The sequence below is a fragment of the Eublepharis macularius genome, chromosome 19 (assembly GCF_028583425.1).
Source record: "Eublepharis macularius isolate TG4126 chromosome 19, MPM_Emac_v1.0, whole genome shotgun sequence".
NCBI classification, from domain to species: domain Eukaryota; kingdom Metazoa; phylum Chordata; class Lepidosauria; order Squamata; family Eublepharidae; genus Eublepharis; species Eublepharis macularius.
This window is the reverse complement of record NC_072808.1, coordinates 7731915-7745103: the sequence shown is the minus strand read 5'-3', so window position 1 is coordinate 7745103 and position 13189 is coordinate 7731915. Positions and strand designations below refer to the sequence as shown.

At 42.8% G+C, this 13189-nt stretch overlaps 1 protein-coding gene across 1 annotated transcript in view; it reads left to right on the top strand.

Annotated features, from left to right (window-relative positions):
- LOC129346129 (ATP-dependent 6-phosphofructokinase, muscle type) overlaps positions 1 to 13189 on the top strand; it is a 42474-nt gene that overhangs the window by 3262 nt on the left and 26023 nt on the right. The window contains exons 2-4 of the mRNA XM_055003421.1: positions 7487 to 7585; positions 11131 to 11204; positions 12853 to 12930. Coding sequence (XP_054859396.1) covers positions 7487 to 7585; positions 11131 to 11204; positions 12853 to 12930 — 251 coding nt within the window. The remainder of the gene's footprint in view (positions 1 to 7486; positions 7586 to 11130; positions 11205 to 12852; positions 12931 to 13189) is intronic.

The window sequence follows — 13189 nt, the reverse complement described above, 5'->3', positions numbered from 1 at the left end:
CCATGAGCTCAGCAGGTGGCCTTGGGTAAGCCACTCCTCTCAACCCCAGCTCCCTAGCTGAATTGTGGGGATAATAATAACACTAACTTGTTTATCGCTCTGGGTGAGGCACTGTTCTGGGTGTCTAGAAGAGTGGTATACAGGGCTTTTTTTCAGCCGGAACAGAGCATGGAGGGCAATCTAAACTCCCCTCTGTCTGGAGATCAGGGGGCGGGGCCACCAGCCATGTGACCATTTTCGCTGAGGGTGATTTAAATTTTAAACTCCTCCTCTTGTTCCAGCTGACCCAAAGTGACATCATTGCGCGGTCCCGGAAGCATGCACGCACTTTGCGTGTGCGCATGTGGTACCAGGGGCACCACCTCCCGCCAGGAGTTGCCCCATGTGCTGGCAACCCACTGAGTTCCACCACCTCTTTTCCCAGAAAAAAAGCCCTGGTGGTATATAAATGCAGTTGTTGTTGTTGTTATTACTGCTACTATTACTCAAGGCCGTCTACTGAGCTCATGGTAGTAGTGGGATTTGAACTGGCAGAGTGCTGATTCGCAGCTCAACCACAGCCTCACTGAAAGTATATGACACATCTACCTAGATCAATATTTCTGAAACCTTTAATACCTGAGGCACAGGGTTTGGGGTTTTTTTTTCCTCAACAAAAATTGGAGAAAGACTGCATCCTTACGCTCCCAAAAGATGTAAATCTTTCATCAGTTCCCGGAATGATACAACTGCAGGTTTGCCCACTTAACATCCCCTCCCAATATCCTCCCATTTGTGTGGGGATGGGCATGCAGTTTGGGGACACTGGCAATGCACAAGGTAATCCCAAATCTTGTTACCTATAACCAGGGCTTTTTTTCTGGGAAAAGAGGTGGTGGAACTCAGTGGGTTGCCCTCAGAGAAAATGGTCACATGGCTGGTGGCCCCGCCCCCTGATCTCCAGACAGAGGGGAGTTGAGATTGCCCTCCGCGCCACTCAGCGGCGCGGAGGGCAATCTAAACTCTCCTCTGTCTGGAGATCAGGGGGCGGGGCCACCAGCCATGTGACCATTTTTAAGAGGTGCCAGAACTCTGTTCCACTGTGTTCCAGCTGAAAAAAAGCCCTGCCTATAACAGAGGCTATGGTAGGGTGTCGTAGTGCAGTTTTGCCTCCACTGAAGGCTGTGTCATTTGCCTGTATGGTGAATGCTTTGTGGTGTTTAAAGTGGTGGTAACAGGGAATCCAGAGATGTGCCCAGATAGACATTCCTTGAGCTGCTTAAATAAGAAGTTAAATAAGTCCATTGTATCTAGCAGCTCTACAGCAAGTAATCCAAGAGTTTGTTTTTGCATTACACCCACAAGATGGCAGCAGTGTTTCTCCTTTAATTGATTTTAAGGTGGAAAACAGTTTCTCAGCGTGCGAGTAACGCTGTCGTCTGGTATTCGGAACAGGTTTTTCCAAATATGGGCCCAGTTACGTAAGGGCTTCCCATACCTTGGTGCAAAAATGATTGCGCAGAAGCGTCTTATCTGTGTTGCAAATAGTCAGCTCCTAGAATATGACTCTGAAGGAGAGACTGAGATTGTCACGCGGGCGTGATTTTTTTACCAATTAAGCCACGGATCTAAATTCCTCCTGAAAATTGAGGCATCTTCTTAGCAGCAAAGGTAGGTAAATACCTTTGTCCTTCTGCAAGCCTGGAAGCTGAATGTTTCTAGTTCATAATAAATATATAAATGGCAAAAATAACATGCATGTTTGATTTCACAACTCTGTTGTGTTCTGATCTGTATAGAAGCAAGGTCTGGTCTTCATCAGCAGAGAGGACTTGCGTTAATACCCTAGGACATAATTATGAATGTTGATTCTGCAAATTGGCATAATAGTAGAGGAGGAAGAAGATGGGGCTTGTGTTATGAATGCACAATTGCTAGAGGCACGGGGGTTACTTGGTGCAAGAGGAGACCTACATAGAAATAGTGCTTTCTGAAGAGTGAGAGAGACCCCCACTGAGCCACTGGCAGGGCATTCCTAAGCAGTCTGACACCCTTCTTACATCATTGATTTTAATGGGCTTAGAAAGGCGTAACTCCACTTACGTCTGCACTATTAGAATCCTGTCTTGGTTCTTCTGTAGGCTGAGATCTTTCAGTGGGCACTGCGTTCGCCCTTTTTAGCTACCGCTCTGAGAGCTGAAAGCTTACTGTATTTTAAATCTGGAACATGAATGCTGAGAACCCCTAGAATCAGAGCCTACTGTATCGTTTAAACTTTGGGAGTCCACCTTTGTAGTGGTGGTGGTGGAGAGTGTCCTCAAGTTGCAGCTGACTTATGGCGACCCCTTGTGGGGTTATCATGGCAAGAAACTAACAGAGGCGGTTTGCCATTGCTTGCCTCTGAAACTTTGGTCTTCCTTGGAGGTCTCCCATCCAATGGCTAACCAAGGCCGACCCTGTTTAGCATCTTTTTTTTTAAAGTAAAGATTTTATTTATAAAGAAAAGATATGAATGACAATAGAAAGTTGCATAGAAACTTAGACAAGCGCTACATTTGAATTAGTTTTAAATTACAACATAAAAATATATTCAAAGTGTATAACAGCACAACTAAATTATATAATAGCTCTCTTCCCCACTCCTTAATTGCTTATACCCAAACGTTAATGTCAATGATTTTTTAATCCGTCATCTCTTCTGTTATTATTTATTACATTTCTAACCCGCCCTTCCCACAAGCGGGCTCAGGGCGAGGTACAAGTGTTATAAAAATACAATATAAAACAACGGTTCATGTCTTAAAATCAACAATTAAACAGATATTAACTGTCCCAAGATGGGGTCAATTCTATATTTTATCTCTATAATATTAATTTATCTTAGTTTTAACCTAAATAATTGAAGAAATCTTTCCATTTTTTTCAGAATTCCAATATTGGTCTGTTGTGCACATAGGAAGTTAATTTAGCCATTGGTGCATATTCGTACACTTGTACATATTCGTACACTTGTCTATCCACTCAGGCATGTCAGGGCACGAATCGGTTTTCCATTTTGCTGCATATAGTACTCTTGCAGCTGTCACCATATACAGGAAAAGGTCTCCCTGTTCTTTTGTAACATTATTCGGTAAAATATTTAATAGCAATATTTCGGGTTCAGCTCAAACCTGAGCTTGAGAATCTTCTGCCTCTCTCCCTGTATCTTTAGCCAATATCTTTGTGCTTCCTTTCATGTCCACCACATGTGATGAAATGCATCCGTGCATTGACATTTCCAACAGTGTTCTTACTAATTCTCGTGCCTGCTTAGCTTCTAAGATCTGACGAGATCATGCTCACCTGGGCTATCAAGGTCAGGGTCCACCTTTGTAGTATGAGTAGGAAATGAATCTCCTGTTGGTCTGGGGCTTTGCATTGAGGAATGATTGTCTTTCTGAAAACTGCTTTCTTCTACCGGGCCATGCGTACATGCCATGCTTAGGTGAAACTATCCCAGTAAGATCTTCTGGCCTGATGGTCTGCAAAACAGTCAACAATGGTGAACCCACCAGCCTCCGGTGGTTGTGACCTGGGAGCTAAGAACAGAGGTGTCTTGGTTTCCTAGCAATGCCTGAGTGAACATTCCACAATCACTTTTCTTAGGGAAGGAGGCAAAGGCGCCAGCTACCACCATGCTGTCCAACGCAAAGGCATATGATATCTGTTTGACTGATGTTGTCATAGAGGGATGGGAGGCACGATTATCTATGCTAGGTAATGAACTGAATGGGGACAGGTAGGTGAGAAGAATTAGGACGAACCTGAAGATAGTATGGGTACTGCAAGCTCTATGGGTTGCATCCAACCTGCCAAAGCTATTCTCCCAAAAACGTTTTTCTTCATCTTACAACAGCTAATGAAAGTTGAATCTGCATGAACCGGCTTCATGAGTCCCAGGCCGTTTTCACACGTAAGATCGCGCGAAACTCACGGAATGAAGCGTCTTCCTAGCGCGATTTCCCAGTACGATCCCCTTTAATGACGCGATGAAGTCAGAAATCGCGCCATTATTTAATTAATTAATTTATTTCACATTTGTATTCCGCCCTCCCCGCGAGCGGGCTCACTAAACAGGATCATTAAACGAGATTGTGCCGGGAAATCGCGCTAGGAAGACGCTTCGTTCCATGAGTTTTGCGCGATCTTCTGGAGGCTTTGGCCGCGTGGAAATGGTCCCAGTGAGAAAGGCCTATAAGTAAAAATAAATATATAGTACAGTTAATTTCTGAGAATGGCCAACAGCAAAATTCAAAATATAATGGAGGGGGGGGGGAGAATCACTCCCACAAAATTCAAAAACTACTACAAAGACAAGCTTGGGAAACCACTGCAAGGTAATCTATACTGGGGGGCGATAGCTTTTGTTTTTTGGATTATGCAGAAGGAAGTATTGCCCAGGAAGCTAAAATATCTGCAAATCTGAAGAAGTGAGATGTGACTCACAAAAGCTCATACCCTACCACAAATGTTGTTAGTCTTATAGGTGCTACTGGACTCTTGCTCTTTTCTACTGCAAATTATGAAAATCCTTACCTAATATGATAATATTTTTTACGCTGCCTATTCACCCACTACAGGGTCCCAAAGACAGTAAGCAGCCAAAACATTAAAACACATTTTAAAATGCACAGATACAAAATAATTTGGCAAAACACAAATGTAATTGGATATATCTGTGCTCCTTGTTAAGGGGGTAGCAAAGTTCAAATTGTTCCAACATACTGTCAGATTGTATGTGTTGCTAACATTCAACCATAAAATTAACTGTTAGTTGATTTCCTCATTCATAAGCAATAATAATAATAATTTCATTTCAAAGAGATGCTGGTCAGCTCAAACTAAGACCAAGTACTTGTTCATGAAAGAATATGAAACACTTTGCATAAAAACAATTCAAGGAAAATTAAAAAGAGAGCAGTTTATAATTACAATTTTATAAACTGCCTTCACAGTTCTAGTTTTGAATATTCTCAGCTGATACGTAGGTAGTGTAATCCAATGTGGTTACTCTGTATAGATTTCAAATAGGTTTAAATTGGAATAACTCTATAGCATTGCACTGTTTATCAATAAGCAGCTTTATACGTAACATGGCTTTCTTGCCAGTTACGTGTAATTTCTGCAGAATTTATAAATGTCCCATGTTAAGATCCACAGTTTTCATGTGTTCAAAATTTAATGAATATATAGCTCCGAAAAGCTTATAAATTCAGCAGACAACCTACGTACATGGGTAGGTAATGCCAGCCTCCAGGTAGGGCCTGGAGCTCTTCCAGAATTATACGTCCAGACTACAGAGATAAGTTCTGAAGAAACTGGTTGCTTTGGAGCATGGACTCTTCGGCATTATACCTCACAGAGCTCCCTCACCAAGCTCCACCCCCAAATCTCCAAGGATTTCCCAATCCAGAATTGGCAACCCACAAAGGGATGGTGGTACAGAATCCAAACACCAGAATACTGCATAAGAACCTGTTTGTTGGGCACAGAAGCAGAGTAGAGGCCATCTTTGTGAACATAATAAGATTCTTTATTACCACCAATGATACATAAATCAAATTGGACCCAGATGGGTGTCAATTTCCTTATGCGGTTTGCAATAATCAGTAGGCTTAGATTGGAGTAACTCTACGAAGGTTTTTCTTTTCCAAAAGCAAGGCTGTTGAGCTTTGGGGGCGTTTCCTTTTTCATATTCCTGTTCTGGAAAAGATTGTGTTCAAGCTTGTGTTTTCATAGAATCATAAGAGTTGGAAGGGACCTCTAGGGTCATCTAGTCCAACCCCCTGCACAATGCAGGAAATTCACAACTACTCCCCCCCAGACACACACACACACACAGTGACCCTTCCTCCATGCCCAGAAGATGGCAAAACACGGTCAGGATCCCTAGCCAAACTGGCCTGGGGGAAAATTGCCACCTGACCTCAATGGCGATTGCCATTACCCTGGGCATGTAAGAAGGGGCCACAAGAACTAAGCAGTGATGTAGCCCTTCATGCCCTCCCTCTCATGATCTTCACAGAATAAGCATTGCTGTCAGATGGCCATCTAGCCATCTCCATTTTTTCACTGGGGAACACTTTTATTTAGCCTTTTGGTGACGATGGCCATTTTAGCAAGCTCCCCCAAAAGCCAGTAGGGTTCGGCTGTGTCTATTCTACATGCAGACCGATTGTTCAGCTTTCTTGACTTGGCTGTGGTAACACTTATCGGCCAGCACAGCACATCCGCAATTAGGACTGCAAGCTTCTACCAAGTTTTTAATTGACTAAAGTTTCAGGCACTTCATCACTATCAGTCATCTTTAATTGGTGAGCATAAATTTTAATGGGTGAAGCTGAGATTTAAAGACATAGATCTTTGGAAGCTATTTTGTTTCCTTTGTGTTTTAATAACGAGGGATGAAGGATTATAAAGATGAAGTTAAAACATAAAATGGTAGTTTTTATATTTTTCCATCAGCAGCTCAAAAATTACCTACGTTGATATTTTATTATTAATGCTCATTTTTTCACAAGTTTCAATTGTAATTAATCACAAGATTCAATTGTAATTAATCATTTGAAAAGGTTCGGCCAGCAATTCACAATCCACCCATTTCTATCGCAAAACTGTCCTTGATTGTAATTCTAAATATGTTACTACTTTTAATCTCACTCTTTCTCTAAGGAACGCTAGGCACTGTACACTGGATCCCTTTTATTTTTTGTTCTCACAATAGGCCTGTGAGGTAGGTTAAGTTGAGAGTAACTGATCCAAGTGTTATCTGGTGATCTTTGTGGCTATATGGGGATTTGAACCTGGGTCTTTCTAGTGCTATCCAGTGTTGTAGCCCTTACAGTATGCAGGCTTTCATTGAATCCTGAGGACCGGTATTTCCAAAGGATCTTAGGGCCAAGCTACACATGACGAATGACACTTGAATGGCAAGTGGATTGATTGGAGGGCAAGTGAACAGGGATAAATACACTTGCTGTTCAAGTGTCATTCATCATGTGTAGCTTGGCCCTTATTGTACCGACTACAGAAATTTCAGAATCTCTTCACTTCCTTTGAAAATCTTACTGAGACCTTTGAGCAGATGAGTTTGGCACAAACCCTAATTGTGAATTAAGGCCTATTTTTTTTAAAAAAACCTTAATAATGAAGGAACGACTCTACAGTTACTAATTCAAAATCACTACCCGTTGCTCATGGATACCCGTGGCAGCTGGCTGGGTGCCTTTTCGGATTAGGTGCGGCTGACGCTGCAACCAGGATCGCTTACAGTCTGACATTTTCACTTGTCGTTTATTGGGAGTAGGAGGGGTGTTCTTTTGAAAGGGCAACACAAGAAGGCTACAAGAAACGCTCTGGATCTCGCGAGCAGTGCTGCCCTTTTGGGGACAAGGAGGCGCTGAAGAGAGAGAGAGCGGGTGCTCCCTTCGTCAGCCCCTTGAAAATATTGTTGTTGTTGACTTCTCAGCTCGAAGAATGTCGCAGAACCCGGTAAAACATGAGCACGCCGACACTATGGGGATTGGCAGGGCCATTGCCGTGCTGACGTCTGGAGGAGATGCCCAGGGTAAGTTGATAAGTTTCTCTTCTACCTGCTTTCCTGGTTTGAGTTTTGCTGTGGTCTTTTGTGGCCTGAAGAGGTTAATGGCAAAATCCGTCGCAGTCGTCTCAAGTCCCGGTAGGAGTTGCCATAAAAAAGGGCTTTGGTGATACTTTTGGGCATCCAGGGAGCCTATGGGAATGCTATCTCCAGATGCACCCCAGGCACATCTTAATTGGTAGAAGTACACTATAGTGAAGAGCCCTGTGGCGCAGAGTGGTAAGCGGCAGTACTACCGCCCAAGCTCTGCTCAAGCCCTGAATTCGATCCTGGCGGGATCCAGGTTCAGGTAGCCGGCTCAAGGTTGACTCAGCCTTCCATCCTTCCGAGGTCGGTAAAATGAGTGCCCAGTTTCCTGGGGGTAAAGTGTAGATGACTGGGTAAGGCAATGGCAAACCACCCTGTAAAAAGTCTGCCAAGAAAACGTCATGATGCAACGTCCCCCCATGGGTCAGTAATGACTTGGTGCTTGCACAGTGGAATACCTTTACCTGCACTATAGCAAGAATGTCCACACCTTTTAAGTACTTCTCCTTCTCAAAATTCCTCTCTTAGAAATCATGTCCTTTCTCATCAGGGGACACCCTTAGTCACTATCATAGGTCTGTATGTATGACCTTGTCACTTGTGGCGAGATTTTATCACATAAGCACAGAACTTGGCTATAAGCCTGAAGATAGCTGGATTTTTGTCTATTAAAAGTTTCTCCAAGCAAGTCTTAGCTGGATTTTCATCTATTAAAAGTTTCTCCAAGCAAGTCTTATCTGAATAAACTGTTGTTCTGACAAGAAGGGAGAAATCATCTTGTCTCGAAGTTCCTTGTAAAAAGGACAACGAAAAAAACATGTTCCAGTGATTCTTCTTCGCGCGTAGCGCAAAGGCAAAATCTTTCTGCATATGGCATCTTTTTGTATCTCCCTTCTATAATACCATTGATGGCATATCCGCATATTTAGCCAAGGTGAATGCCTTCCTATAAGAGAGGACCTGCAGTTACAGATTAAGAGAGAGGTGTTTTTTGGATGACATCATGAACAGGTACTCACCAGAGTCCATCAGTGGGTACCGTGTCACCCTCCCCAGCAGACCTGTGGTTGAAAGGAAAAACAAGGTGTATGTGTCTCCACTGAAGTTAAGGAGCAATACTGTACTCAAGGAGAAATATGATTTTCAGATTGCCTTCCTGTGGATATTCTTGGATGTTCTCTTTCTCCTTACAAGAGTTAGTGCTGTTCGGTAGGTGAGAGAGATTATAAGGGAAGCTTTTTTTTTTTGTTGGTGCCATCCAGGACATGATGGCGGGCTTTTTATTGCCAGCGTGAGTTTTCCATTTCCTTCTGCAAAACATTAGGGAGTGCAAGGTAATTCCTGCACGCCAACACAAAGTTTATTCTCTTGCCTGTCACTTGTTAGAGACCCTAGGGACTGAGGGCCAAGCTACAAGTGACGCCTGACACAGGTTGGACACTTGTCAGCTTCCCTCAAGTTTTGACGGGAAATGTAGGCGTCCAGGTCATGCAGCTTGGCTCTCCAACTTTTCAACTGTCACTTGTCCAACATTCCACCAAGCGGCCTACATTTCCCGCCAAAACTTGAGGGAAGCTGACAAGTGTCCAACCTGTGTCAGGCATCGCTTGTAGTTTGGCCCTGAGTGCCACCAGGGAAGAATCTGGCTTTGACTACTAATATGATTTCTGGAGGGCTGATAGAAACATGAGGGAATTTCTCAACCTCCTCAGTCTTCAGATAAAGCAAGTTTCCCAAAGCAGCAGCACCTGTGTTCGCGGATTTTCTCTGGGGTAGTCACATGCGTGGAGGGAATTTTCTGAGCGTGGTGTTGGGTTGCGCCTCTTCAACTGCTGTAGTATAATTTGGAGCCGGCAAGTCCAGGGGCTGGGCAGGCAGTTTGCAGTCAGTTGCTTTAAATGTCAATATGCCAAAAATAAAATGTGCAAGTCATCTGAGGATGTGATCAGGATATATGGGAGGCTCGCCTGTCCTGATACTGGATCAATAAGAATCCTCAGCTCCTAAATCCATAAGAAAACTTTGAGATTTTGGCTTCAGTTGTGACCTTCAGCTGGGTCATGATGTCACCTAAGGTGAATTGCAGTGCCACAAAACTTCTTTTTGCATAAGAAGAAAAGAGAGAAAGAGGAAGAGGGAAAGAAAGGAAGGAAGGAAGGAAGGAAGGAAGGAAGGAAGGAAGGAAGGAAGGAAGGAAGGAAGGAAGGAAGAGAAAGAAAGAAAGAAAAGTACAGATCTAGACAGATGCAGTAATATATTAACATACAAGGTGAGACGTTGGTCTTATTTTACAAGGTGGATTAACAGCAGGCATGAAAAGATCCAGGGTTGCTTCACAAATAATTAAACGTCTAAGAAGAACAGTTGAGTTGCACGTATTAATCTTTCCTATTGTAATTTAGGAAAGGACAAATGGTGGAACCACAAGGACTTGTAGCATAAATCTAATTTTCCTCTCTTCTGCTATTTCCTCTTTCCCTTCCCTGAAAGCCCCTATAGACTTTCATCTTTTCCTGCTTCTGTAGCTCCTCCATACCCAACAGCCAACATACGTACCTTCCGCCTTCAAAGGGATCCCATAGCTTCCTTAGGCAGTTTTTTACACTGCAGAGCAACTCTTCTAAAGTCTTTCATGTCTTTTCTCCTTCTAATTCCTTTGTCCTACATGCTTCTTGTCTCTCTGTGCATACGTTATCACAGTCTCTCAAGGAATCCACTTCGGAACCACTTAGCCAAACGCCTCTCCTGGATGATCTCTTGTGCATGTATTGGAGATGTGATCCCATCAATGAATCTCAGTGATTTGCCTTAGGCAGTGTTTCTGGAAGGCATCCAATCGCTCTTGTTTTGTGTCAGAAGTCGAGATGGGCACAGACCAAAATACGAACCAAAGTTTGTGATGAACCGGGTTGGTTCGTGGTTTGCAAACCAGCGGTTCATCAGAGCCCATTTCTGACAAACCACCACAAACTTTAGGCTGGTTCGTTTGTTTTGTTTTTTGGTTTGTCACTGCAGACAGCCTGGCACCGATCAATCAGTGTCCTAGGCAACAAGGGATGGACTTCCTGCAGACCTTCTGCTGACCCGGAAGTGGCCTTCTGCTGACCCGGAAGTGACCTTTTGCTGACCTGGATGTGACGTTGATACAGCCCAAAATCACATTTGCCTTTTTAGCTACCACATCGCGCTGCTGACGTATGCTATTATATCACACTGCTGACCTATGACATCTTAGTGTGATGTGAAAGACCTTGAACAGCTGCAGCCAGCATGAGTAGACAACAGTGACCTTGATGAACCAATGGTTTGATTCTGTATAAGGCAGCTTCATTTGGTTCATGTGAACTAGGTAGTCATGTCTCCATAGCCTTACAGCAGTGCAATGGCTGTTAGGAAATTCCTCTGGCTGCAACTTTTATATGGATCATCATCTAGTTTTGCTTTGTGGACATGAACGACTTTTCTTCTTCCTCCCTTCTGCATAGGCATGAATGCTGCTGTCCGGGGAGTGGTCCGTGTGGGGATATACACAGGTGCCAAAGTGTACTTTGTTCATGAGGTAAGTTGATGCGATCATTTCATCCTTAGCCGTTGCTTCTCTCGGCTCAGTTAAAACTGCATTTATTTCTAGGTTACAATCTTCTGGAGGGGTTCTCTTCTCTTTAGGACTTCTAGCACAATAACTAAAAAATTGTCCTTGCTGGGGTGGGAGCTCAAAAACCATTTGATATAAGAGCAGGCAGGTGTTTTGCTCAAAAATGTGTTTCATTGTGAACATATGATGAGCGTGATCCCAGCGTGACTGCGGCTATGCAACCAAGGAGATGCTTCAGGAGAGAGATTTTTAAGGCATAAAATTGCACCGCTGAGGATTGTATGCAGAAAACTTTTAAATAAGACTCTTTGTTGTTAGATAGGGTTTATTTAATGAGAAACAAAGTTAAATTGTAAAAGCTAAAAAGAAAAGCATGCTGGGGGAAGAATAAATTCTAGCCACATTGCGAGGATGCAGCCTGGAGAATTGTACTGCTTCTTATGAATCGGGGATTTTAAGGTGAGGCGACTTCATGTTCTCCTTCTTTTTGGCCACAATCTTTTCATCCTCCCATTTCTTTCCAGCTAGCTATTTAAAATTTCTGGAAATTTTGAAACCACGGGGGGGGGGGGGAGGGTGTTGGGGGGGGAATGTCCCCATTTGTTTTCTGAGGGGGTGGGTGAAATTTGAACAGAACTCGAAATAAATGCAGTAATTATTGTCTCATCAAACCTAAACTAATTTTTACTGCTTCAACGAGATATGTATTATTTATAACTTAAGATATATATGACATGTTTATGGAATTTCAAAGTTTTGATTGCCTTAGTTTTCTACAAGTGAAATTGTAAACATGCCCAATACTTGAGAGAAAAATGCAAGCTGATGCACCCTATGCTGCCTTAGCAAATGTACTTTAATATTGTCGAAGGCTTTCACGGCCGGAGAACGGTGGTTGTTGTGGATTTTCCGGGCTGTATAGCCGTGGTCTTGGCATTGTAGTTCCTGATGTTTCACCAGCAGCTGTGGCTGGCATCTTCAGAGGTGTAGCACCAAAAGACAGAGATCTCTCAGTGTCACAGTGTGGAAAAGATGTTGGCAGGTCGTTTATATCTACTCAGGAGGGTTGGGATTGGGCTGAGTCATCCTGTAAGAGTTTCCCAGGGTGTGGAATGCTAATGGAGGGAGGCTTCACTGTATCCTGAGGAGGTTCTTTTGCATCTGGAGGTTCTTTTGCATCAAGCACCAATCCAGATGCTTGATGGTGAATATAATATAATATACTATGCTGAATATAAAATGGCGAGTATAATGTATTTTAACATAAGTGAAGGGATGGAAAGGAGAAATGTTAGCTAGTTTTAATAATCTGCTATACATTCTGTTTTTGATATGTTTATTTTTAATGTTACTTTTTGTTATATTATTGTGTAGTTTTAATACTTCATTACATATTTTGTTTTGATACTATCTTTTACTGTCTAATGTTTCTTTCTGTTTTATAGTCTGCTTTTGACACTCTTTCTACAGTCCGATGCTATTTTCTATTTTAATAAAATAATTTTTTAAAAAAGACAACTGCCATGAGTCTTGTAGGAGCTGACCTTTTTCAGAACAGGCCAGCTGAATGCTTCTCTTTCAGTAACACAGTCCTGTGTGTTTTCTGTCCCAGGGCTATCAAGGGCTAGTGGACGGTGGTGACAATATTAAAGAAGCAACATGGGAAAGTGTGTCCATGATGCTGCAACTGGTAAGTCTCCTTGAAATTGCAAAATGTTGAGAGACAGCCTTCTTTCCATCCTTGTAAGCACCATGGCTAAGATTTGTAAGAACATAAGAAAAGCCTTATATATTTACCCTATGGCATTGTTTATGGAAATGTCCTTGATACTGATCTCGCACTATGTAATCCGCCTTGAGTCTCAGTGAGAAAGGCGGACTATAAATGACAAAAATGAATAAATAAATCCACACATCCCTGGATGTTGTACCGCAGCCGTCTTTTGAAT